The sequence below is a fragment of the Haliotis cracherodii genome, unplaced genomic scaffold (assembly GCF_022045235.1).
Source record: "Haliotis cracherodii isolate W230 unplaced genomic scaffold, xgHalCrac1.p SCAF_3, whole genome shotgun sequence".
Taxonomy (NCBI): Eukaryota; Metazoa; Mollusca; class Gastropoda; order Lepetellida; family Haliotidae; genus Haliotis; species Haliotis cracherodii.
This window is the reverse complement of record NW_027266286.1, coordinates 18036708-18064216: the sequence shown is the minus strand read 5'-3', so window position 1 is coordinate 18064216 and position 27509 is coordinate 18036708. Positions and strand designations below refer to the sequence as shown.

Genomic DNA, 27509 nt, shown 5'->3' with positions numbered 1-27509 from the left:
AGATCTAATATTTATTTATAGAATTAGTGATTCATTGTAACAAATCAGCTTCGCTAAGGAGGAAAGTGAAGCTTCATGCGTTTTTTTATTATGCACCAATGTCACATACACATAACTATTATAATATCAAACAGCCAATTCGAAAAAGAAATCTATCAGACTGGCAAGAAAGATATACTGTTCCCCACTGTACAGTTATTGGCGTAAGACTACTAACGTTTAGTCCGCAACGGAAGTGTTTGTTCAAGTATTGCATATTTATATCGACTGCGTTTCATGGCGATTTAGCACGGTTTATAATGTTGATTTACAGTAAATATACACATCTAAGATAGGCAGGAAGATCATGATCAAAAACGTCAACATTGAATGGACAAGCCCTGTGACCGACAGGGCACGTTCGCATCATAGCAGTGCCGCGATTTCTTGTCTACCAGTTGTCCTACATACTCGTCCGTTTCGACTAATAAGTGCTGCTTTTTTCATTTGAAATGACTGAGAGTCATGTGTTATTGCTCAATCTACCTGACCATGTGAAGGAATTGCCCTAACCGTTTACATTTTGTCTCAAAAGGAGATTTCAAAAGTGTGGCCACGACATCTAACGTTAGTCGACGCCATATTGTAAACACATTGTGTCAATGTCGGCTTCACATGTGGTAGCTCGGCATCCGTTTCGATAAACGCAATACCAACATAATTTGTGTATGCCAATAGACGGTCCGTGATTTCCCGCTGCTGTGAATTTGTCGTCTTGACAGGTGCGCGTTATTCGACAACGCGTGTTGTGACGTGGATGACGTCACGTCAAACAACTGATCTAATGTTGTGGTCGTATAATGGATACACGTGATTTTAAGATCCAAATAACAATAGTCTCTCTCAGAGACTGAACTAGAAAGTAGACTAGTACATCACGAATGGGAAGATTTCCACGGCGACCGACGAGTAAACGAGACCCATTAATCACTTGAGGTCTTAGGTCTAAGAGCAAAGTGAATGCATTATTGTGGTTCCTTTTTCGCAGTTATAAATTGTATATGTTCCCTCCAAGCTGTAGTTTAGTTAGGCCAAACGAAGAAAGGAAAGACATAAAAACTGAAAAACTTTTATATTAAAGATTTTGGTCATTATATATTTTGAAGTTCAATACTAAGAATATCTTTTTTCCTTTTATGACAAATAATTCAATTACTTACATTGACCTACGATCATTATCTATTTCAAACTTTTCTTTTTGTAGAATGTGTTGAAATGAAAAATTGTCCTGGAAATAAACGAATGTCCTTGAATGTGCATGTACATACCTAGGTGTAAAATACACTTCTAAAGTCGTATTTATAAAACATTATAAGAGAATGTTGTATTTCATGGACTGGCAATACAAGTATGTTGTGACCAAAGGTCTAAGAGGGGCATCTTAGTGGGAATACAAGCTGAGACGGGAATGTATGTTTTCTAGTGGTCATAGTGAAACAAATTTTGAGCATATAAACTGTATATACATTGAACACTACTTTAATCGAAGTTCATATTTTCGTAATTTTCTCTCTCACTTAATCTTGATATAATTTATAATCGTCTCGTAAACACAATAATTTTGCCTTCTTTCACATGTATAAGTTATCGTTTCCTTGTGTTACATAGCCTACTCTACGCTTCTTGAACTTTCAAAGTAGTATGAAAGTATTAAAATTGTCCAATTAAATTTCGTTTCAAGCTTTTTATAAGTTAAATTTAAACCATTACCAACGTATCATAACACCCGAAGTATGAATAAGCGGTCTGTGTGATTGCACAACGAAGCAATGCTTGTATGACATACGGCGCCCGAGTTACGAGTGATCGAAAAAAGGTTTGTTGAATAGATTTGCTGACCATGAAAACCTTTCAACGATTTTGATTGAATCTACGTGTACTTACTCTTAGATGCTAGCACGTTTGTATAATATTGTTAATTATTAAGAAATAATAATGATGTCCGATATTGAGCGAAGTCAATTTGAATATTGTTAGGGCTGATCTTTCACATTTTCGTCTTTTGAAAATGTCCGATGTCAATTACCAAAAAGTGGTTTTTATTACTAATGAAAGAGCACGGACACTGAAACTTACATGGACGTAACCGGATTTCTTCAAGATATACATTTCAAACTGTCATTCATGTTGTAACATAATCTTTGACAGAGTCTGCGTATGAACTAATCACGACCACTTCCGTTGGTTTGGTTACATAAGTGGTCTTCGATAAGTGGTTCACGAAAGAATCACAATTTCTATTTTTCAATGAAAATATGAATCTCTTGTTTTATGATGTGAATTAATAAAGTCTTATTCCTTTATTGAACAGAAATGTGTGTTTTCAGAGGCCGACTCTGTGAATTCTTTCAACAAAATGGCGCTTACATCACGCAGTGTATCAGTGTCTTGGAAGCGGCCAGTGAAGACGAATGGAGACCTCTTCCAATACCGCCTGGAGGTGGCAAACAGAACCTGTAAACAGCTGATTGTTTTCAACTGTACGGAATGCAAAAGAAATGTACGTAGTAAATGAAGTTCTAATTTTCTTTCCCGGTACTCAGGAACAAAATCAAAAGATCGAAATGAAAACAGTCGGAAATGATGATCAAATATCCATTGAAATAATTGCAACTATAAGGAAGGTATGCAGATATAAAGTTTAGCATTGATAATATTTACCTTTACATTAATTTTACATTTCTTAAGACTTCGATGGAGGCGAGTGGAAACTGTGAACACACAACCGTCGTCCATCTATCTGAATCTGACATCAAAGATTCCACGCATGTAGTGAATTACACGATCACAGGACTTCTTCCAGACACTGAGTATGTTGTTAAGATAGCAGCTTATAACCAAGAAGGAAGAGGGATGGAAAGAAGTCTATCGGAAACAACCGATGAAGAAGGTAAAATCATTTCCTTCCCAATAACAATCCTATCTACTCATGTTACTTTTTAATAAACCCTGATATGTCCGCGTGTGAACATGCCATCCTCTCCTAACGTCCTGCACTTGTTAGAGCTATCACGTTTCCCACAACAATGATGGATAACCTTGATGTTGCTACAAATGTTAAGACTTCTTTTCTTGGTTCACATATGAGCAGACACATGTTTTGGATGAAACATCGTCACATTTCATACTACTTAATTTTCACTGTATATTTATCAAATTAAGCATTTCTCATTTGTCCATCAGGAACATTTTACGTTCACGTTTCTTGTATACCAATTCTATGCAACATTATAAACCTCCATGATTTTTGTGGTGAACTTTTGCAATTGATCACCCTAGCCCTACATCTATAAGTACAGCATTTATATTCCTCAAGGGACCCATAGCTACTGGTATTTCTTTATTCGGTATTCCAGCTTCCAGTGAACCTACTGCCTTTACAGCGAACAACAAAACCTCCGACACCATAACGTTAACATGGGCACCACCTGAACCGAGACCTGGACGTACTCACTACAACATCAGAGTTTACGAGAAGAATGAAACCACACCCGTCTATAACTATATTGGTACCATAAATATAACCGGTAAGTCTTCAGATGAATATGTAATTATATTCGTATGTTTAAGCATATGTACATGTGAAACATTTCGTCACTGGTCCTTAGCAAATTCGTAGGACTTTTACGTTACGTTGGACCAAAACGGATTAAATGAATGTTATTGTGTATGAAAACTTGCCTAACTAATATTCACATGCGTTGGTTATTATACTCCACGATGTTTTATAATCTGTATATGCATTTAATGATGACAGTTCGACACATTAAATACTGTTATGCTGTCCGTGCTCATGGTAATATATTGTGGCGATCCTTTTCTTTAGGTTATCGCCATAACATGTATACGGCGAACAATTTATCAAGTGCCTGGGAATACAAGTTCTACATTCAGGCCTTCACACAGAAAGGGGGATCTGGAAACGTCTCATCTGATGTGGTGATGACCGAAGAGTCGGGTGAGTTGTGGCATACAGACATGTGGCGTTTCCAAACATAGAGCTCGATCACGATAATAATAATATTGTTATCATATAATGAATAGAGTTATCGATGCGATAAGCCAACGACTCGCATTATACAGTTTCTATGCCTGATAAGATATTGACGATACAGAAACACACGACGAATAGCCTTTAGCCGTTTAGGTAAACAGATCGAAATAACATTGACACACTGTACAGGTAGGTTATATTAATTACCATGCATTAACTGAGTATGCAGATGTATTGTCACTCCACATGCTTATCTTATGAAGCAGCATATTTATCTTTGGATGGGAAAGGGCATTTGAGACTCCTCTTGTGACTTTTCAACTACTTAATATCGAACCTTGGTTTATTGATATCGCACATGATTTGTATTTCACGAGAGACTATCTATACACGACATGCGGTCCCGATATTATCCGGAAACCAAATCGTGACGATGGGGTGAGTGAGTGTGATTTTATGCCGTTTTATTCAGTAATATTCCAGCAATATCACGGCGGTGCACATCAAAAATGGGCTTTACACATTGTACCCATGTGGGGACTGAACGCGGTTCTTCGGCGTTACGAGCGAACGCTTAAACCACTAGGCTACCCAACCGCGCCCGATCTCTACTGGTCATGACGAACCGATTCTCACCACACAATTTTATAGATTACTGTAGCATATTCTGAGCATGCAGTTGCTCTCGTTTTAAAAAATGACCATTTTCCGCCATACAGATGTTTGGAACATAACGTACACTTTGAGGTCAAGCCTACTGAATAAAAAAATCCGTAGACATCATGAGAGCAATTTGTGATATCAAAACCATTAATATTGTCTTACATTTTGGGAATTCATTGGGACATGAACATTCCAAGAGTAATGGTAAACTGTCCTAATATCGGTGCTTCCTACAAAGTAAAAGGCTACCTTTTGTTGTTCGTCCATTCCTACGATACGAATGTACAAATAAATGATATCATTCATTCGTTTCCTCTTTCAGCGCCAACTGAAGCCGTCCAATATAATGTCACAAGAATCCCAAACGTTTACAGCCACATAAAACTTTCCTGGGAGTGTCCTAAAAAGAAGGATGGAAGGAACGGAATAATAAAGAGTTCAACTTTGATCTACCAACCAAACGTAAATATGTTTTGATATTTCAAGTGGCGTAATGTGTTGTGAAACTACAATATTGAGCAAAGCCTTCTAAGTTGAAATTCCAGGGTGTGTGCATAGTGCATATGAATCAAATTGACTTGATTTGACTCAAATGATGGATTGATTCTACATAACAATAATTTTGGTATAGGGCCTGTTCTATCCTTAGTAGTGTCAGGTGCGCATTTCTGATAACTATCACATCGACATACATTCTGGATATACAAAGACAATTCGTTGTAAAAATGTTCAAATCATCCGAAACGGTCAACATTGTGAGACAGTCGTTGTGATGGGAACACATGCAATATTGAAATCATTTGGAATTTAGTTAATTTCACGTCGTCCATCTAAGATAACAAATTTCAACTTTCCAAAAGAGAACTCGATGTTATGTCAGACTGCGTATGTTCACAAGGAGTCTTATTGATGACAATATATCTGAATGTCATGCTTTTTCGGCAAACAATTACAACAGAAATAGCAATAGTAATTAATTAATACATCCTATCAACTGATTACCGCAACTGCCTCTTCCTTGTAACTCATTTCTTTAAAAGTACGACTTCGAAATATATGTGACTGAGTGTAATTTGTTTTTGTTTTTTTCATTATTTAAAGTAAATAGAATAGATAGTATATCGGTATCGATTTATCGAGCACTTCTATAGTTTATAATAATTATTGAACCTTTAGTGCAATATGACACAGCCAGTGTTCTGGGTCTGTATCCGCCGTCCATGTACTATCATTGAAAAACCCTTTTCCAAAAGAACACATTGATGTCATTTTCACTTAACGAATCTTCCTGTTCCTGTTTTGAAGAATTACTTTACTATACATTGACATTAATAATACCGAAAGCAGCCGTTTTTAAAGTGAACTGTGCAGTTTTGCGCCAAACGTTCTCAAGACATGTTTTCATACGTTCAGATACGTTCATAACATACGACGTTACAGTGATTATATGGTTTCGTTTTAAAACATTAAAATAGCTGCTGAGGCTTTTGTCGGGAGATTGTTCTCAGTAATCAGCTGAAAGGTCAATTTTGATCACTTTATGATCACTGAACGTGTTTAACACTTACACCACCCACTATGTGTATGTGCAAGTGGTCATCCTGGTATATGAATTGCTGGTCTGAAGGTCATCGTCACCGCTTGAGCAAGACAGTGTTTTTTCTGACCTCAGTAGATTGAGATTTTATTATGTTCACTTAACTATGAACACCAACGACAGCCTCGATGTCGGGCTTGAAACGATGTATAGAGGGTGCATCGGGACTTTAGCGGGCTTGTTTTATCATAATAGTTTCAAGCCAAAGATCGTCCTTATTTTCCTTTTATCATGCTTTTCCTAAATATACCCAAGTCACACAAACCGTAAATATAACACCTTATTCCATATCTGTATGTAGTATCTTTATAGTATGCGTATCCTTAATGAAGTCGCGGACAAGACAAAAAGGGGCCCAATTTCATATGTACAATTGTCCTTGTACAGTACAATATAAGGACAAGGGAAATATAACTTCATCAGTAGTAAGGGCTAAAGTGATGCTTTAACAATAAAATCGTGCATATGTATTGTTTGAGTTCATGGTACTTTTTCTGTGATTAGCAAACATCTACAATTTACCCGAAGAGAAGGAACGAGACGTATAAAAATATGAATAACTGCAAGTGGGAGCAAGCAGTTGAAGTGACGCCGGAGTACTCTTATAGGTTTACGGTAAGTATACCCTGTGTGTGGTTACACAATCCCCTCACTATTTTGACAACATGTTCATTATTATTGGGGATGGGGGGGGGAGAAAACTGCATCAATGGGGGCTTTTTCACACATCAAGACGCAACGTTGTGATATATCTGAATTACGGTTCAAAATGGCGTAAAAAATCATTAATCTCAATCCAACCTTGTTTTGTTAGAGTTTACTTCAGTGGGTTTATGTTGCGTCCCTCAGAAAGAGCTATATTTGCAAAATGGCATAAGCATACATATATGTATGTCACCTGAAAATGGGATACTCCGCTTGAGTGGAACCATTATTAAATACTTCATAAATTAGAAAATTGTACCTAAATTAGTGATAAGTAGCCTTGCGTTCAAACCCCCATTCTGTCTCAAACTGACCATATTGTTAAATTTGGCAGGGACCCAGCGGGGGTTCAGCGGCAAAACAGACCTCCAATAGCCAAATAAACTGACGGCCAAAAGAAGCGTTACCAACGATATTTCTAGTATAAAATATGACCAACACAATTTGTAGCAGCAATAACAATTGTATTGTAGAAATGCGTGATTCAGAACAGTAAAATGCGAATTTACTAATTCAACAACAAGTCCTTGACCTCCAACAGGGACATTTCTTGACAAGGGGTCATTCGTCCAGTATTCGATCAACAACATTGGTTACAACTTAAAGGTGACGACGGCCCAGACCGTTCAGTACGGGATATGACCTCCACGAGCGTCAATGCATCTTCGAATGCGGCGTCGAACTGAGTAGACAAGCGTCCTCACATCGACTGCAGGTATCCGATTCCATTCCTCACGGAGGGCAACGATCAACGCTTGTCTCGTGAAGGGAGGATTTTGACGTTTCCGAAGAGGACGCCCCAGCTGGTCCAAACGATGTTCTATGGGTGACAGATCTGGTGATCTAGCTGGACACGGCAGGACAGTCACGTTGTTGTCGTTGAGAAAGTCTCTAGTAATACGGGCTTTATGGGATGAGGCGTTATATTGTTGGAACACCATCCGTTGTTGACGCTGGATGAAAGAAAGAACCACTGGCCGTAAGATATTGTCAGTGTAGCGTTGTGCTCTCAGATTGCCTTCGATGCTGACAAGTTCCGTCTTCTCGTCCCCGCAAATGCCGCCCCAGACCATCACACTTCCGCCCCCGTAAGTTTCCAACTCTTGGACACAACAAGGAGCCGTACGTTCACCACGTCGACGATAAACTCGCGTCCGCCCATCAGGTTTGAAGAGTTGGAACCTGCTCTCGTCACTAAACAGCACTCGCTGCCATTCCCTTTGTTGCCATCGCTGAGCTTGCCTGCACCACGTCAATCTGGCACGTCGATGTTGACGGGTCAAGGTCATGCCGGAGACCATAATGTCGTAGTCGTCTGGTCACTGTTTGTCTGCTGACCGGATGTCCTAGCTAAGCTGTTGGCAGCTGATGACGTCACAGTAAGCATGTTCGTTGGGGTTAATCATCGCAACCAATGATAAGGAACAGACCCGTGCGTAATTTATACCCGGAAATAATAATAATGATAATAATTTGGGAAATAATGTTTTTAAAAATTGCTGAAAAACACCAATATCTCCACAAATCCGCGAAACACGTGCAAAGAACGAGAGAGAACATGAACGCTGTATTCGTGAGATGTGTTCTTTACTGTTTTTGAACAGGTTGGCATCTTTGTTTCAAAGTGGCAAATCAGTTAATGTTGGTAACGTTTCTTTTGGCCCTCAGTTTAGTTTGTTTCATGTAGGATTCCGGGACATAATAGATTCCCCAGTACATCATCCTTTTTGGAAGAGACGCTACTGAGGATTTGATTATTACAATGACTGATGACAATGACTGATTGAACGTGTCATCGATCAGACAACGATGTTGTGGATTGTTGCTCAGGCGTTTTACTACTCATCACACTGCTCTAAATTTACTGACAGCGGCGTAAAATTACTTTCACTCACTCATCAACAGGTCATTTTGGAACCTACATGCATTTTATCCTATTACGTATAATATAATACTTGTATTGGTTATTATACATTAAACATGCCTAACATACACATTTATGTGGTTTGTATGATTGTCCGTTCCTTACACAACATTTGTTTTATGTGTTTTTAGGTTTTCCTTCAAAATACCTATCCTGGTTCACAGTCTACTATATATCAATATATAGAAGCGGGACGTGAGTATGTTTTGAATAACGTGTACTTGCTCTGTTATATTATGGGAAGATTGTAGATCTTGGGTTGAGTTATTATTCTTTCAAAACTCGCATAATGCATGTTATGATATCCAAAATATATTCATATTGGCATACCATGTGTATAACAACGAAACAAATTAAGAACAACAATATTTCGATGGAACTCATGCACAAGAGATTCCATGATGGCTGGCAAAATATGTTGAGAGCAAAACACAAACTTTCTCGATTTGCTACATCTTACTTAATCTCTACTTTGTCGTGTGTTTTCCATCATAGTTACAGAGAGATAAAGCAGAGGGGTTGAGCCTGACACTTGAGGATGATATCAAGAGTCGTTATGAATCGTCTTCTAAAAACACACAGACTATGAGTAGCAACACGAAAGAATTCAGATTTGATTCATGACTCTATAATGAATATTGCCTGTATTTAAAATATTTGTCACTAAATCAGCCGTTTCCTTAGAGAATTAAAGGAGCAGGAAGTACGTCGTTGTCTTTAACCGTCGTTTGAAACAGTTTTGAAGTTGTTTCCAGAATAGAATCTTGTCTTTATGGTCTACCAACTTCTAAGTGTAACTGTAAGTTGCAGTGCCTTGGCGTTGCTGTTTCATTCACTCTATCGCTCCGCTCAGTATGAGCTCCGTCTCAATAATGCCCTGAATTCCAGGCATTGTGTGTGTTGTACAGCTCCAGACATCAGTGATGATTCAGTGAATGCATCAACAGCATCAGATTCACAGACCAGCGTCACGCTCAATATTTGTGGTAAATGTCTCCGTGATGATGAGAACGGAAAGGTGACCGAAACTGGACTTCTGGTGTGTGTGAATCCACCGTGTGACGCTGCAAGTGAGTGAATTATTCAAATCAATCTTGTCCGATAAGCCTGATTCACTTACTTTATGAATAACTGAGGTAATGTGATGACTTTTATGCCGACATAATTCAACGGCAGCCATATTGAAAACCCCGTTTGTAAGCTTTTCTCGAACATTTATGCATGTATCCAGTGCATTTTGGTATCTAATGATAATGGATAGTAGGCACCAAACGAAACTGTGCATACGCACTTTCAGGACTCATATGTTGTTATATACAAAACTGGTGGATTTCATGTTGATAAGGTGAAAGACAAGAATAACTTATTATTCGTTTTGATCTTTTTTGTAACAAGGCATTCATAACTGGAAGACGCGATATTGTCCAAAGTCAAGGGTACTTCTACATGAATCATAGTGTTAACTGTACGAATGTTTCTTCAGTTTAGTCGTGTTTGGGCATGCTAGGGGGTCACAAATCCTTATTACGAGATCCTGACAAATACAACTTGAAGGAAAAGTTATATGTGTGCCATTTAGAAGGATCACTCACTTTAATAACAAAACAATTTGACGAAAAGCGTTTGTCTTTAACGACATCCACACCAAAGGCTATAATGAAGAGTAATCATTATGGTTTATCCGTTTGCGAATGGAAATATTTGTGTTTTAACCTACATGGCGCGTGGATTCTTAATCATGAACTAACAGTTATAAGTATGCTCACCTAAACAGAAATAATACCAACAGACAGAACAACATGGTTAAATCAGCTTTTCAAGCCAGCTTTACAGCAAACTATCAGAAATAAAGTAATAAGGTTAAGGATTTTATGATCGTCTCCTGAGGTTCCATCGTTCAACAATGGTCAAATAGCCAACACCCTTTTACTGACCCACAAGAACTAGAAATAAAAGAGACCAATGAGAGAGCCTCATCTGTTTCATATTAAGTTCCGTGCATAAATATTCAGAAAGACAAAATCTTACCCACAAGACTGTATGAAAAGAGAGATGACTTCCAATTCCAAATAGTCGACTTTCCTTTAATGTCGAGCAATATATATCACAGTGCATATCCAACTACATGACAGAAACTCGTAGAGGACACACTTTGTTTACTTTGTATAGCTTTTATGTACTTCAGAATGCACCTGAAGGTATGTGAGCAACACTGCCCTGGCGCTGGTTTTAAGATGTTCTGTACATAACCCGTCTGGTCGCATATCAACATTGGTAGCAGAATATGGCGTATTTTGTACACGTATGCATATATGTTCTTTGATTACAGACATTCTTAATTATTGTCTAATATGCATGCCTTGTGAGAAGTATCGATCAAATGTTAATGGGTATTGAACATCAAAGTCTACAGCGAGATAATAGTATGTAATGAAGGAGAATAAATACAATACGAATATAACAGTCCATCGCATTATGGTTTGCAGGAGAACGAAGGTCATCAACCGCATTTTCATATGATGAATATACAAACTGGCACGCATCAAAGAATGGAAATTTCAAAGAACAGTACCGTACAACAAGTGACGACTGGGATCAAGGACAGGCTGGTAATAAAACGTCCCCGTACATCAATCTTTCACACATTTACTTTCAAAAGATCGAGAGGCCTACAATATAAATTGGCAAAACCCTGCACAAAAGATATTTATCCATACTATGTACATCAATAGGCAGTTTGAATCAATTTGGTAAAACATTTTATCCACTGTAAGTAAGTACTCGATAGCAAGAACATGATACTTTTCTTTTAAAATCTTTCGAGTTGTCACCTTCATGAAAAATAAACCTTTAATTACCGGACTATTAGTAAGTCTTTCAGCAAGCAGTACTGTTTTAGATGATCTTGACAGCTTCAAAATTGGCTTATGGTACAGGTCCGTCCTTCAAGCCGTTTGCCCAGTCAAAACCCACCCATTCGTCCGTTAGGGGTGAACTTTAAACATCTTCTTCCAAAATAGTGAACATATCTTATTCTGAACATATCATTGTCATATTCAGTCACATTCTCTTTCTGTAACATAATGACTTTCGCGATGGCCGCCGCAATGGACACATCATTTCGCCAAATCCTTCCCTTAACATACATTATATATACCACACTGGCGCAGTCATGACTTCGCATTACCCTACTGCCACAGGCTAATCACATATCACGTGAACGGACGTTTCTCTAGTTTGTAAAAAAACGCGCTGGTTGTCAAATGAGGGCAGTCTGGTCTAACAAACGCCTTTGACAACTAACGATTTCTCATTACCTGTCGTTGTAATGACATCAAGTATCATTGATAAAGTCTCCATATTGTTGTCATGTTAAAGTATGAAACGTTAAAATGTGAAAGTATTTACCCTGTCTTTATGGTTCCTTTTGATGGGTTTGGGGGGAATGATTTAGATCACATTGTCATAGTGATATGCATGGGGAATAGGCGTCGACCCCATTTTACTAGTGAATCATTAAACACATGCTCGTGATATTGTCGAAATCGTACAATCGACACTATCTTTTGCAAAGATCCCTTTTGATTTTGCGAATTGTTTTGTTGCCTTTACATATATTAATTCACATGCGTGACACATCATAATTGACAGGCACGGACAGCTTTGAATACGTTGTTGGCAAAGAAAATTGCGATCTAGAACCCTCCACACACTTTTGCAATGGCCTGCTACCACAAGGCAGCAATTTACAGTACGTTTTACAACTTACCTGAATGTCTTCTCCTCCTATCCTATCTTATCTGATACATTGCTCGATAACATTTCAAATCATGACAAACTCATGCTCATTTTAAGCATTTCATATGCAATGTCCTGTAAATGTTTATACTCAGCTTCATAAAAGTTGGTTATGGGATGTAAATAGTATTGTCATGTTTTGCAACACAGATATTGATGTTGATGGCTTCCAAACACTAATCCGTCCGTACTCCCTTACAAATCAATGTTGGTCTGTTGTAGAGTGACTCTCTTCGCGTGTACTACAGCAGGATGCACTGAGGGATCAACAGTAAAGGTCAAAACAAGAGGTACATTTCATTTACGACCGCTTGTTTCCAATCACACACATATGACATTTAGAGGAATCATGTTCCAATAGTTAAGATTCTCATCCGGATGTGAACTTGTATGTTCAGTTTGCACGTCATGTATTAGCGTAAGAAGTTCCGAATATAGAGGTTATCACGCAAGTGTGTTTGGGGATAGTAAATATCCGGTTTGAGAATAATCAGTGTATTAAGCGAGCCTTGGCGAGCCAAATACATATTGAGTATGCCTAATACACAAACACACAAGTGTGATAACCTCTTTATCATATAATGTATTTCTTCAATTCTGTGCTCGAAAAATATCTTCCCATTTCTCACAAACAAGTTTTGCTGGAATGTGAGAATCAATATATATTACGTCAGAAGTGATGTGTCCGACGGACAGCGATAACAGTCAATATAGTTCAAAGTGAACCGAAACAGCGGCGTAACTACATATAGGCAAAATAACAATTACTTACACAAACTGTTTCTACTTACCTTTCGCGGTAATCCATCTTACTGTCCCTCTGTCCACAAGAGTAACTGCCCTTTTATCAAAGGGAAGCTACTCTAGCCCCAGTCTATGATACGGCACGTTTGTGTTAGAGTTTGCCTGCCCTGTCATAATGTTACAAAGTGCAGCCAGGTGTACACGCATCGACACAACGTAACAATTCGGACATATTACGGCGAAATCCAACTGTTTTAATTTGGAGAAAAAGTTCCAAGCCGGAGAAGTCTACAAACCTGATATGGAATTTGATTCGCAATTTATTTATTTCAAGCTGACAAAATTTGTAAAATGCCTTATGTATGTCACAGTTAGAAACCGATTTTCAATGAATTAGATTATTATTTTTTTGATAATGATAACAATTATCCCTGTAGTTTCTCCAGATTCCCGATGGTAAATTCTGACACGATCACCAAATGACAAGGGCGAAGCCATGTTTGTCTGTAAAAACTGAATCTAGTCCCTACTTGACCTTTGATATTTGCATCTCTATCCGCATATGACCCCAACGGTATCGTTTTTATCCGTTGGCTGTATCCTGCCGAGAAACCGTCCTATTAAATGATAAATGCGAAAAGACCGCACGTTGGTGCCATCCAACCGAACAGAAACCATCGTCTTGAAACAATATAATTTTGTATGCGCATGTAAGGTAAAGGCTATTAGTTCAAATAACTTCACGTGTTTGAATTAATCAACTTTTACTTCCCTAGTCCCAGATACCACCAGTTTCCAATACACCAGACTGATTGTTGGTGCAGCTGCCGCAGTCGTCGTGTTTGTCATTATCGTCGTTCTGGTTAAATGTTTTTTCGGACGTCGAAGGTAAAAGTTTTTTTTCATATTGGCTCATATACATTTAATCATGATAGGATGTGTCGTGTGTTTGACATTCTTTTCGTCTATCTAGGTACGACGTATGATAAGAGTACATTAAATGTGAATGTTCAATAAATAATCAGTAGGGCTTTGCATCGATTTCCACGTCCTTTATTTGTATGTCTCTGGTGTTTTTAGTAATCGCCACATTGCATTTTTCAAGTTACGGCTTGTGATAGTTAAGATAAAAAAATAAAATAAGCCCAGGCATCTTCTGCTGCCATCAGACCCCTCGGTAGCTCGGACATATGTATTGTTGGGACAACTCATCGTACGGCAGTATATGTTATTTAATATATGATGGGCGGCGCCTTGATCTCGCCTCTAGTAAGAATGAATGAACGATCAGGCTGCTCACAAACCATTCTTTGATGACGAGTTGTTGCTTTTTTCTTATTTGGTTTTCAGAAACGTAGGCAAAAGTGCAAGACGCCTGTCTACACAGGGGATTCAAATTGGGAATGTTATTGCTAATAAAAGGTAAAATTAAGATGCCTTTGCAGTAAACTGATCCAATGATGTAAGTATTGTTCAAGAAAACATAAATGTTGGGGTGATCGCGATAAAAATCATTCTTTTGTATAAAGAAACCTCTTATAGTGTTTTGTTCCGTATCTACTTCCAATTTGAAACAATAAGTAAACCCAGGTACCTGAACGTGAAGGAGTTCAGTGTGAAAACAATAAACAAAGAAATGTTATACAATCAACAATTCTATTGTAAAATTAATCAAGTTTACAAATCAATACGCATTACTGCCAAGCAATTATAATGGTAGTACATAATAGAGTGGCAGCGTAACATTTACTAGGAGTACAATTACGGTGGCAGGATAAAATACAATATCAGTGGCAATAGTAAAACGGTCAGTGATAATAGTTTTCACCTGGTGGCAACAGTTGTCAAGCTTCCAAAATGGAACTAGGGCTGGATACACGCGGTGCACAGTGATCTGCACACAACCGCTGGTCTTGGTGCAATGTGAGATGTAGTGTGAGATGCGAGAGGCATGCATTTTCCCACTTATTTATAGTCATCTAGAAACGTCCATACATGTACCATTCTGGATTAGTCTGTATCTCTTCTATAAGATTCCAGACCATGCAGGATTAGTATATAGCTTTTCTAGAAGAAACAAAACACCAATGTGCTAACATTAGATAGTACGAAATTCTTAACAACTAAGCTTCGTCAAAAGACAAAGCGATCATCTTCTACTAAATCTAAAAGATAACTAATTGAATAGAATAACAACATTGTTTAACAATAAATTACACTGCCATATAACAGTTTATATGGTGTGTTTGTTTGTTTTATTCAGGCCTATCAGGATTTCAGAGTTTGGTGAGCGTGTAGATGACATGCACAAAGACTCAAACATGCAGTTTTCGGATGAATTCGAGGCAAGTGCTAGGATACAACCGGAATCGTACAATCGACTCTGCTTGTAGCAGAGATTTCTTGTGGCTATGGAAAGGGTTTTGTCGATTTAATGTATATTCCGATATACATCATAACATTTAAAAGTATGTACGTGAATAATAACACTGATAAGATTAATCCATAGTTTGACGTATATCCCTCATTTTCATGTTAAGGGAATATGTGCCAATCTTCGTTAATGTAATATTGGTGATTATGAAACTTGTGTATTATATGTTAAAAACGGTTTTGTTCTTATTTAGGATATAGGTACTATAAGTCCAAAACATGCTTGCGCAGCTTCAGAAACCGGTGGCAACAAACTCAGGAACAGATATGTCAACATTCTTCCATGTACGTCTTCGTATATTGTAAATGTGTGCGTATTCCGTATATCAGAAACCAAATGCCATGAAGCATGAACATGTTTATTATCTACTCAATACACGATACACTATTCTATACACGTGTTCACCTACAGCTATGATACATGATTATCATAATAGTCTGGTAATCTTCGTCTCAAGTGATTTAATTTATATGTCATATTTGCTCTGGTCATACATTATATCCCCATTTATCGCCCACCCAGTTGATCACACTCGGGTGAAGCTGCGGTCCTTAGCAGATGACGATGAGGACGATTCGGATTACATCAACGCTAATTATATTCCGGTAATTCAACGCCTCGTTCGATCACACTATAAGGCAAATGCCGAGGTACCTCATGTAATAAAATTCGACTAATATATATGTGTATCGGATGGACAGATTTTGTTGAGTGTACATGTATGTGTACGACGGAGTTTGACGTTGATCAATCCTCACCCACTGATTTTCTTGTCCTAGCAGATTTACAGGCCACCGATATGTAGCTGGAATGTTGCTGACTGTGACATGAAACAACAAGCAGTAATGTGACTCGCACAATGACACGAATATGCTCTCATTTACTGCTTGGACCCGTGAAGATCCGGGGTATAATAGCTCTTCAGCATTCCATGCCTATCCTAAAAGGCGACTATGCTCGTCCTAAGAGGCGACTAACGGGATCGGATGGTCAGGCTCAATGATTTGGTTGATGCATGTCATCGATCCCAATTGCGTGGGTCGATGCTCATGATATTAAGCACTGGATTGTCTGGTCCAGACTCGATTATTTACATACCGCCGTCATATAGCTGGAATGTTGCTGAGTGTGGCGTTAAGTAACAAATTAACAAACAAACAAAACATTTACTGCTTGACAGTATGTCCACAGTGCTGGCATAACATGAATCATAGCGCTTTACTTATCTTTCGACCGCCTTCGTGGTCTAGTGGTAGAGCATCCGCCCGGAGAGCGGAAGGTCCGGGGTTCGATCCCCGGTCGCGTCATACCAAAAGACGTTTAAAGATGGTACTTGTTGTTAGCCTGTCTGCGGCTCGGCATTACAAGGACTGGTCGGCTCGGTTTCAGTAAACTATGTCTGACGGGGGTATTCATGTTAAACTGCGGCATGGTATCTCAGAGGGCTAGCACTATAAATCGGCATCAGTCCGGACTAGTACACACACACGTGCATGCACGTCACTATATAAGTGCAATTATTGGACCCGACGTTAAACCCAATTTCACCTCACCTCACCACTTATCTTTCATTGTCAACAGGGTTACAACTCTCCACGCGAGTACATTGCCACCCAGGGCCCTATGACCGGGACAGTGGCGGACTTCTGGAGGATGCTATGGGAGCAGGACGTCAACATCATCATCATGCTGTCAGACCTGCTGGAGAAGGGCAAGGTACGGTTTCACACGATTTTTACCATGTCATCACATTTAGTTGATAGCCTTCTAATCTTGAAATGTCTTAGTTTACAAGGGCCCTGCAACAGATTCTGATAGCTTTATGTTTATGTTACTTAAATTTAATGTGATATAGTCGGAAGCGTACAATTAATTCTGCTTTTAGAATATATTGTTGATGGTTTCGCGAACACCTGGTATCGTCACTATTTGATAGTGATTCATATACACATGCTCATGATACAGTTGGAATCGTACATTTGACTCAGCTTCTTAGCAGATTTCTTCTAGTTATGGAAATGTTTCGTCGCTTTTATTTTTGTAATGTTTGTTTTTTTCACTTATGTTCCATGTATTCTCGAAATCTCTTCGGTTTAAGACCTACAGCAATGATTGATACGTTGATATCAGTTCAGTTATTATGATTCTCATCAATGCAAGAGAGTGGTTATGTTTTGTCCTTGCTTATTTAGACACAGTCAGCAACAGCACGAGCGCACTCAGTTGGAGAACCTGATTTCAACTAAAGTTAACAAACTGTTTGTTATTTGCTGAAACTAAGTTTTATGAAGTGTCTTCATGTTACAGTGTTAATTGTATTCGCGCGGAACTTTAATTATTTATTAATTACATGGAACTACCTTATATTTCGAGCTTAGGTACAATATTAATCTTCATACAAACGCTTTGGGTGTATTTTTAAACACATACACGTAGTTACTTATCGTAAGAAATGGTTCACACTCAAACGATCTTTGGCAGCATTCTAGCCCTCGAATGTTTGTGAAAAATTGTTTATCTTGCAGCCCAAGGTCGACAGGTATTGGCCAGAAAACATCAACGAACCAGTGCAGCATGGAGAGATCATTGTCGAGATGATAAACTACTCACCACTCAACAAATACGTCATCAAAATCTTCAAGATAACGAAGGTATGTTTATATTTTATGGTCGGTAACTTATCCATTCAATGTCCAAGCAATATCCCCACAATGATATGTCAGTAATAGAAATGGATGTATTGAATTTTATTACGTAATAAAAAATTACTTGGAAAACCAGTCGTGTATCCTTTGAATGGCAGTACTCAAGTAGATCTGAAATACAGGTCGTTCCATTTAGTTTGTTACCCATCGAATCACTAGTCATGTCATTTACTGTTATCCAGAGGGATGAAAGCCGGAAGGTCCGCCATTACTTCCTCCCAGGCTGGCAGGACTTCGGTGCTAATCTTACCTCCGATGACGTCATCAGCTTTGTCAGAGATGTTCGGATGACAATAAAGCCCACGGAAAAAGGTCCAATCTGTGTTCACTGCAGGTAACGTTCTCTTATCATGTGCATAGACATATTCCATCAGTGTCTATGAACATGTGTATGGTCTGATAAAGACCTTTGTCATCCAAAACTGGCTTCCACAGGAGATCTTGGGTAAGGTTAAGCGATGTCGCATTATCATGCTTGCAGACCATTGTGACGTCATTGGTTTACTTAGCATCATGTCACACTCATATTGCATCACTTATCTCTCTGTCCATGAAATTGGTAAGCCGTTCTTTCTGGACTCAAGAAACCAAAAAAAGTCTGATAAACCATATTTGGAAAATGAAATCTGATCTTGCACTGTTCATTTGTATTTCCCATAGTTATTGAGAAACGTCCTTCATGTCACATTGAAATGTATTCAATAATGTGGTTACTCTATTACGACTTCTATACCCTGAACCGTATGCAAAGTGCCAATTTCACTAATTTCACAGTTTCACTTCATTTCCTTCTCAACAAATGTTACTGATTACATTATATTAAGATACAAATGTACACGTATAAACATGTCCTGAGCAGCGCTGGTGTAGGGAGGACTGGGACGTATGTGTCTCTGGACGTCTTTATGCAGGCTATAGACGAGGAGAACTTTGACAAAGAGCTGGACGTGTTTGACTTTGTGATGAGGATGAGAGAAAACAGATCCTACATGGTCCAAACAGAGGTAATGAGACATTGCCTTTAATACACTGAGATCATGTACGGAAAAATGGCTTCATATAGAATTAGATATCAAAGTATATGTAAAAAACGCATTTACTTTTTAATACGGGAAATGCGGAATTGGCATGTTATTTTTTCGTAAAATTATATTATTCTTTCATCAGTTGCTGTTGAAATAGATATATACACATCACTGTTTTAGGGAAAGGCAGTCAGTAGAACAAGAGTACATGGTCAATTTGAAGCAAAGAAGTTCTACTGGTCTAGTGAACAGATACTTGTATCAATAGTATATCCATGATCCACTGGCAATTTCGTCATTGTAATTACAGAAACAGTACATATTCATCTACGACACCATCAAGGAATTGATCATCAGGAAGAGGAAGGAGATAGCGGAGAGAGAAAACATCTACCAGAACAGCGACAACTATCCAGAGGAGAATATCTATACCAACGAAGGATATGGTGAGTGTACATGAAGTGATACCACTCTCTCAGCACACAAGTGAAAGTATGGTTTACAAGATTGGAAATGTTTGGGGGAAATATACTATTATACGTTGCTCATTATTAACAATACTATTTAAAGTAAGAGTGTGTCGAAATATAGATCTACCAACCTCTTTAACGCTATATAATGAAAAAGTATTAAACAATGTCAATTAAGACGTCATTGATATTAAGAATAGTTACACAACTTAATATAGAATGAGGGATTGTTTACATGACTGTTACAGAACCTGGCCCGGAAGAGATGTACATGAACGTTTAACCAACCACCGTGCTGTAGGAGACCGCACAAGCCGCACACGTCATGTTGGTAGAGGAAAGTTACAGCATTAACAGATCAATCAAGGATGGCTGCCAGTCGCTCAGAGCTACAATAGCTTAATGACAGTCACTACCTTGTTATTAGAATTCTTTCTGTCTTAGTTTCTTTCACCCTTTTTTATAACACTGAATATATAATAAAACGTTCACGCAGTCTATGAGACTATTTTACTTGGCTTGTCTCTTTGTTTTGAAAATGTGATAACTCTTGTATTTAATGATATAAAGGACATGGATATTCCAACCAAAATCAACATAAACATTATACGACAACTAATGATCAATGATATGAACATTATATATAAACTGCCCACGAACATATGGCTTCAATGTGTCGGCATTTGCATTAAGCATTCAGATTAGCTATTTCGTTAATTTGAAATAATCCAGTTTAAGTAAACAATAAGGTAAAGGCGTGATAAGGGACTAGTTTGACCCAATGGATATGCATAATTTAAGAATGAAGGAAAACCTTTACAAATCATTGGAAAGGTTATGAGATAAGTTCATATGAATGGGAATTAGATTTTGATCATTTCGACAAATGTCTGATGTAGACTTTGATCAACCTTGCGTGCATAGGAAAGGCATAATATATTGACAAGGCTTACTTTAGAGTTTTTCAAATTGTTATATATTGTCCTTTAACTCATGCAAGTCTTTGAGGGATGTAGAGAAAACCAATACCCACATTTTAAAAAATTCAACTTTGATGACACTCACTCACTCACCATATTTCGTCTGATAGTAAACAAATCGGTATTAGTCGTTCGGGCTAGCCACACCTATCTATTTGATCATGTCAGCCTAAAATTGGAATGTGTAAGAAAAAGGAAAGGCTAGTTGTCAGTCATTTGAACATGTCTGATACCAATATTACAAAGTTTTCTGCAACTTTACAAATAGTCTCCCTTGTTCGTTATGTAAGTAGAAAGGAGTCTACCACGTTGTACATAATACCATAATGCTCACTATAAATGCGTTGTTGTTGTTGTTGTTGTTTTTTCTTGCCCACTGAAGGAGGTCTATGCCGTTTTAGTCAATACAAAAATGCCTCTTTGTTATTTGGTGAAGTGTTTCCACTGTGAAATGTTTTGCGTACTTTTAAAGTATTATTTATGACTTGTTTCATCATGTTCATCTTGTTATGAGCGAAATAATTAAAGGAAATCTTTAATATGTCCTCCAAGCCATACCAAAAAATAAAATAATTATTAATTGATCAAGATCTTATATGAATCCGACTGGTCAATTTATTATTAATGTCTAATGTTCCCTTTTAGAACATTCTGTTTCAGTAGCTCTTTAAACATTATTCCTTTAAATTCGAGATTGGGTGAAAAGGGGAGGGGTCTGTCACATCTATTTGCTGAATTGTTTTCATATTTGTCATTTTACACATGTGTTTTAAAATCATACACTCCACTCTGCTTTTGGCAGAGATTTCTTGTGAATATGGAAAGGGTTTTGTCGCTTTTATTTGTTATCAATTGTTTCTCAATATCTTTTTTTGTATTACGATAAGGGTTTTTATGGTATTACGATAAGGTTTGGAATTAGAAGAAATGACGTGTTTTGATGTTTAATAATTTCTCTTCCACTATTTGTTAATTCCTCGGAAAGTTTATTGGTAACTTCCATGCAAACAAATCAATAGTGCACATTAGTATTACCAGCAAAAACGTCTTTTTAGCCAAATCCAAACATGTGAGTACCACAAAACATCCACCATCTATTTTCTGGTTTCTCATTTCTCTGTGAAAAATGTAACACTATCGCCTTACACGTAGGTATGTACACGCGTATATAAAATATATAGATTTGATTTCTATTATCTATGTCTTAGAAAACGTATTATCAGAAATGTAATGTTATTGCAGCTGGAGCCACAACACGCTTTTGTTTCTTCTTTGTGGAAAGTAAACTTGTGGAGAACAGAGTGTTCTTTGAGATCCCCCTAGCGTGTTACGTCTCCACAGCTGATACACACTAGTGCTAACATTCACTTTGATTTTACTGTTTGATACAGCTGATACACACTAGTGCTAACATTTTCTTTGTTTTTTCTGTTTGATACAGCTGATACAGAATAGTGCTAACATTTACTTTGATTTTACAGTTTGTTTCCTATTTTGGCTCAGCAAAATGTTGTCATCTATGGTTGGATAATGTAGATTGGAATGTAGAATATCCAAGCAACAGAAGGGTGAGGAGTTTCAAAAGATTAATTTGGTTTGGCCTAAATTTGGGATATTCCGTACAGGAGACCGCACAAGTCGCACATGTTGAGAGAGGTAAAGTCCACATTCATCTCTTTTCTTAATTGTTTTCATTTTTGTCATTTTACACATGTATTTTAAATTTTTGACACTCCACTCTGTTTTTACTGTATTTCTTTTGAATGTGGCAAGTGTTTTGTCGCATTTATTTTTTTACAATTGTTTCTCAATATCTTATTTTTGTATTACGCTAAGGTTTTTTTGTATTATGATAAGGTTTGGAATTGAGTATAAATGATGTATTTTTAGATTACATTTGCAAAACTAGATTTGATGTTTAAGAATTTCTCTTCAACTGTTTGTTAATTCCTCGGAAATGTCACGGTAACTTCGATGCAAAAACGCCCAACTTGTCGATCAATAGTGCACATTAGTATTACCATCAATAACGTCTTTTTAGCCAAATCCAAAGATGTGAGTACGACAACACATCCACCATCTATTTTCTGGTTTCTCATGTGTGAAATTGTAACACTACCGCCTTACACGTAGGTAATACTATGTACACGCGTATATAAGATATATAGATTTGATAGCCATTGTCTATGTCTTAGAAAACGTATTATCAGAAATGTAATCTTATTACAGCTTGGAGACACAACACACTTTTGTTTCTTCTTTGAGGAAAGTAAAATTGTGCAGAACAGAGTGTTCATTAAGATCCCCCGAGGGTGTTACGTCTCCACAGCTGATACACACTAGTGCTTACATTTACTTTGATTTTACTGTTTGAAACAGCTGATACACACTAGTGCTTACATTTACTTTGATTGTACTGTTTGATACAGCTGATACACACTAGTGCTTACATTTACTTTGATTTTACTGTTTGATACAGCTGATACACACTAGTGCTTACATTTACTTTGATTTTACTGTTTGATACAGCTGATACAGAATAGTGCTAACATTTACTTTGAATTACTTTTTGGATCCCATTTTGGCTCAGCAAAATTTTGTTATCTATGGTTGGACAATGTAGATAGGAATATGGAATATCCAAGCATTTAGAAGGATGAGGAGTTTCCAAAGATTAATTTGGTTTGGCCGAAATGAGGGAAGTTCCGTATCGTTATATCTTTAAATTGCTATATTGTATCCAGCTTTGAATAAAAACATATTTTCATATGAAATACTTTCTTTGTTATATTTTTAACCCTGTCAAGATGCCATGAGGACAAGAAGATCAGTCCCAATCTGCGATGAGTCCCATGTCTCAAGTTTGAATCTAATATGTTCCTTGGCACCATGCCGAACTCGAAGGTTTGAGCAAGGTGGAAGATGTCGTGTTGGCGTGCTCACACGACAAGCTAACATGCCGCTATATACCTGACATACAGCTGAAAGCAGCGTTAAACCAAAGCATCAATTAAATCACGATATATCCTAAAACACCAGTATGTACTAACACCGGTTGGGTGATAATATACCCAAACACAAGGTAAATAACAATATATTCCAACACCATTATGTGACAGAATATCCCAATACTTGTAAGTCAAAGAATATCACAACGCCAGTGCTTGACAGTATATCCCGAAACCAGTGTGTCACAGTATATCCCAACACCAAAGAATCACAGTATATCCCAACACCAAAGAGTCACAGTGTATCCCAACACCAGTGCGTCACAGTATATTCCAAACAAGTGAGTCACAGTATATCCCAACACCAAAGAGTCATAGTATATCCCATCACCAGTGCGTCAAAGTATATCCCAACACAAGTGCGTCACAGTATATCCCAACAACAATAAGTCACAGTACATCCTAACACACATGAGTTACTGTATATTCCAACATTAGTGAGTCACAGTATATCCAGACACCAGTGCGTCACAGTATATCCACACAACAGTGAGTCACAGTATCTCCAAACACCAGTGAGTCACAGTATAGCCCAACAACAGTAAGTCACAGTATATTCCTACAACAATAAGTCACAGTATATCCCAACAACAATAAGTCACAGTATATCCTAACACAAATGAGTTCCAGTATATCCCAACACCAGTGAGTCACAGTATCTCCAAACACCAGTGAGTCACAGTATATCCCAACAACAATAAGTCACAGTATATCCCAACAACAAAAAGGCACAGTATATCCTAACACAAATGAGTCACTGTATATTCCAACATCAGTGCGTCACAGTATATCCCAACAACAATAAGTCACAGTATATCCCAACAACAATAAGTCACAGTATATTCTAACAACAATAAGTCACAGTATATTCTAACAACAAAAACTCACAGTATATCCTAACACAAATGAGTCACTGTATATTCCAACAACATTAAGTCACAGTATATTCTAACAACAGTAAGTCACAGTATATTCTAACAACATTAAGTCACAGTATATTCCAACACAAATGAGTCACTGTATATTACAACATCAGTGCGTTACAGTATATTCCTACAACAATAAGTTACAGTATATCCCAACAACAATAAGTCACAGTATATCCTAACACAAATGAGTTCCAGTATATCCCAACACCAGTGAGTCATAGTATATCCCGAAACCAGTGAGTCACAGTGTATCCCAAAACTAGTGAGTCACAGTATATCCCAACACCAGTGAGTCACAGTATCTCCAAACACCAGTGAGTCACTGTATATCCCAACAACATTAAGTCACAGTATATTCTAACAACAATAAGTCACAGTATATTCCAACAACATTAAGTCACAGTATATTCCAACACAAATGAGTCACTGTATATTACAACATCAGTGCGTTACAGTATATTCCTACAACAATAAGTTACAGTATATCCCAACAACAATAAGTCACAGTATATCCTAACACAAATGAGTTCCAGTATATCCCAACACCAGTGAGTCATAGTATATCCCGATACCAGTGAGTCACAGTGTATCCCAAAACTAGTGAGTCACAGTATATCCCAACACCAGTGAGTCACAGTATCTCCAAACACCAGTGAGTCACTGTATATCCCAACAACATTAAGTCACAGTATATTCCTACAACAATAAGTCACAGTATATTCCAACAACAAAAAGTCACAAAATATCCTAACACAAATGAGTCACTGTATATTCCAACATCGGTGCGTCACAGTACATCCCAACAACAATAAGTCACAGTATATCCCAACAACAATAAGTCAAAGTATATCCTAACACAAATGAGTTCCAGTATATCCCAACACCAGTGCGTCACAGTATATCCCAACACCAGTGAGTCATAGTATATCCCGATACCAGTGAGTCACAGTGTATCCCAAAACTAGTGAGTCACAGTATCTCCAAACACCAGTGAGTCACAGTATATCCCAACAACATTAAGTCACAGTATATTCCTACAGCAATAAGTCACAGTATATACCAACAACAAAAAGTCACAAAATATCCTAACACAAATGAGTCACTGTATATTCCAACACCAATGAGTCACAGTATATCCCAACATCAAGGAGTATATATTTACAGTATATCACAATACAGTATTTTTAAAGTACTATCCCAATTCAGTTGTGTTACAGTATATCCTGATACAGCAATATTATTGTGTATCACGATACAGTTATGTTACAGTATATACCCCGATACAGTAATTTTATAATATACTACAATACAGTAATGTTATAGCATATCCCAATACAGTAATGTTTTTGTATGTCCCAATACAGTAATGTTACAGTAACAAAATTACGCAATTATTCAACATTACGAAAAGCCACGCCTGTCCGAAAATGAGCGTCTGCGAGCCATTGGTATACTTGAAGCAGGATCGAGTCAACGTGATGTTGCAAGACAATTTAACGACCACAGAAACACCAAATGGTGATGGCAACAGACGAATGCAGTCAGAGACCATCCTCGGAGTGGCAGGCCACGCGTAACCAATAATTGACAAGACAACTGGATTCGAACAACACACCTACGAAATCGATTCCAGCCAGCAACAGTGATTTCAAGAAGCATCCCTGGCCTTCGACGAATATCTTAACAAACCGTACATCGCCGCCTCAGATGTACAGGGATTGTCCCAAGAAGACCCACCAGACGTCCCATTTTAACAGGAAACCATCGTCAAGCACGTCTACAGTGGTGCAGACAGCGTCTACGCTGGACGGCCATGCAGTGGGGACAAGTTCTATTCACTGACGAGTTTCGTTTTCACCTCAGCCACAGCGATGGACGGATTCGAGTGTACCGACGTCGAGGTGAACGTTACGTCAATCATTGTGTCATGGAAGAAGATCGGTTCGGGGGCGGCAGCGTTATGGTAGGTATGGGGTGGGATTACAGCAAGACAGAGGACACGTTTGATAGTGGTAGAGGGAAATCTCAATGGACAGCGCTACGAGGTCATCGGCCTTGTTGTTCTACCGTTTTTGCATCGCCATGGCCCGGGCATGACCTTGCTCAGGACTCTTTTCAACAAAACAACGTGAATGTCATCCCCTGGCCGGCTCGCTCTCCTGATCTCTCACCAATGCGGGATGAGATGGGTCGGCGCCATCGACGTCAACCACGTGTTCCACAGACACTCCAGGAACTTCGAAACATGCTCCAGCAGATATTGACAGATATCCCACAGGACTTTGTGCGACCCTTGGTCCATTCCATGAGACGAAGATGTGTAGCTTGCATCGCAACCAGAGGTGGACACACACGCTATTGATTTGTAAATTGATATTTTTGAATGTTCATGGGTTTTTTTTATGAAATCACGCATTTTCTGAAGTCAGTATGGCAAATTAAACCATTTGAACACTTACAGGAGTCTTTTGTCTGTTGCAAACCGAAATTGTTT

At 38.0% G+C, this 27509-nt stretch overlaps 1 protein-coding gene across 1 annotated transcript in view; it reads left to right on the top strand.

Moving 5' to 3' along the window:
* Window positions 1-21433, top strand: part of LOC139475259 (tyrosine-protein phosphatase 10D-like) — a 39340-nt gene extending 17907 nt beyond the window's left edge. The window contains exons 5-26 of the mRNA XM_071258495.1: window positions 2367-2539; window positions 2728-2929; window positions 3396-3566; window positions 3866-3997; window positions 5019-5158; window positions 6798-6908; window positions 9054-9117; window positions 9831-9992; window positions 11409-11531; window positions 12574-12673; window positions 12943-13010; window positions 14241-14352; window positions 14815-14886; window positions 15728-15809; window positions 16092-16182; window positions 16421-16503; window positions 17480-17614; window positions 18424-18549; window positions 18786-18937; window positions 19463-19607; window positions 19939-20074; window positions 20347-21433. Coding sequence (XP_071114596.1) covers window positions 2367-2539; window positions 2728-2929; window positions 3396-3566; window positions 3866-3997; window positions 5019-5158; window positions 6798-6908; window positions 9054-9117; window positions 9831-9992; window positions 11409-11531; window positions 12574-12673; window positions 12943-13010; window positions 14241-14352; window positions 14815-14886; window positions 15728-15809; window positions 16092-16182; window positions 16421-16503; window positions 17480-17614; window positions 18424-18549; window positions 18786-18937; window positions 19463-19607; window positions 19939-20074; window positions 20347-20381 — 2615 coding nt within the window. The 3' untranslated portion in view covers window positions 20382-21433. The remainder of the gene's footprint in view (window positions 1-2366; window positions 2540-2727; window positions 2930-3395; window positions 3567-3865; window positions 3998-5018; window positions 5159-6797; window positions 6909-9053; window positions 9118-9830; window positions 9993-11408; window positions 11532-12573; window positions 12674-12942; window positions 13011-14240; window positions 14353-14814; window positions 14887-15727; window positions 15810-16091; window positions 16183-16420; window positions 16504-17479; window positions 17615-18423; window positions 18550-18785; window positions 18938-19462; window positions 19608-19938; window positions 20075-20346) is intronic.
* Window positions 21434-27509: the final 6076 nt, after the last annotated feature.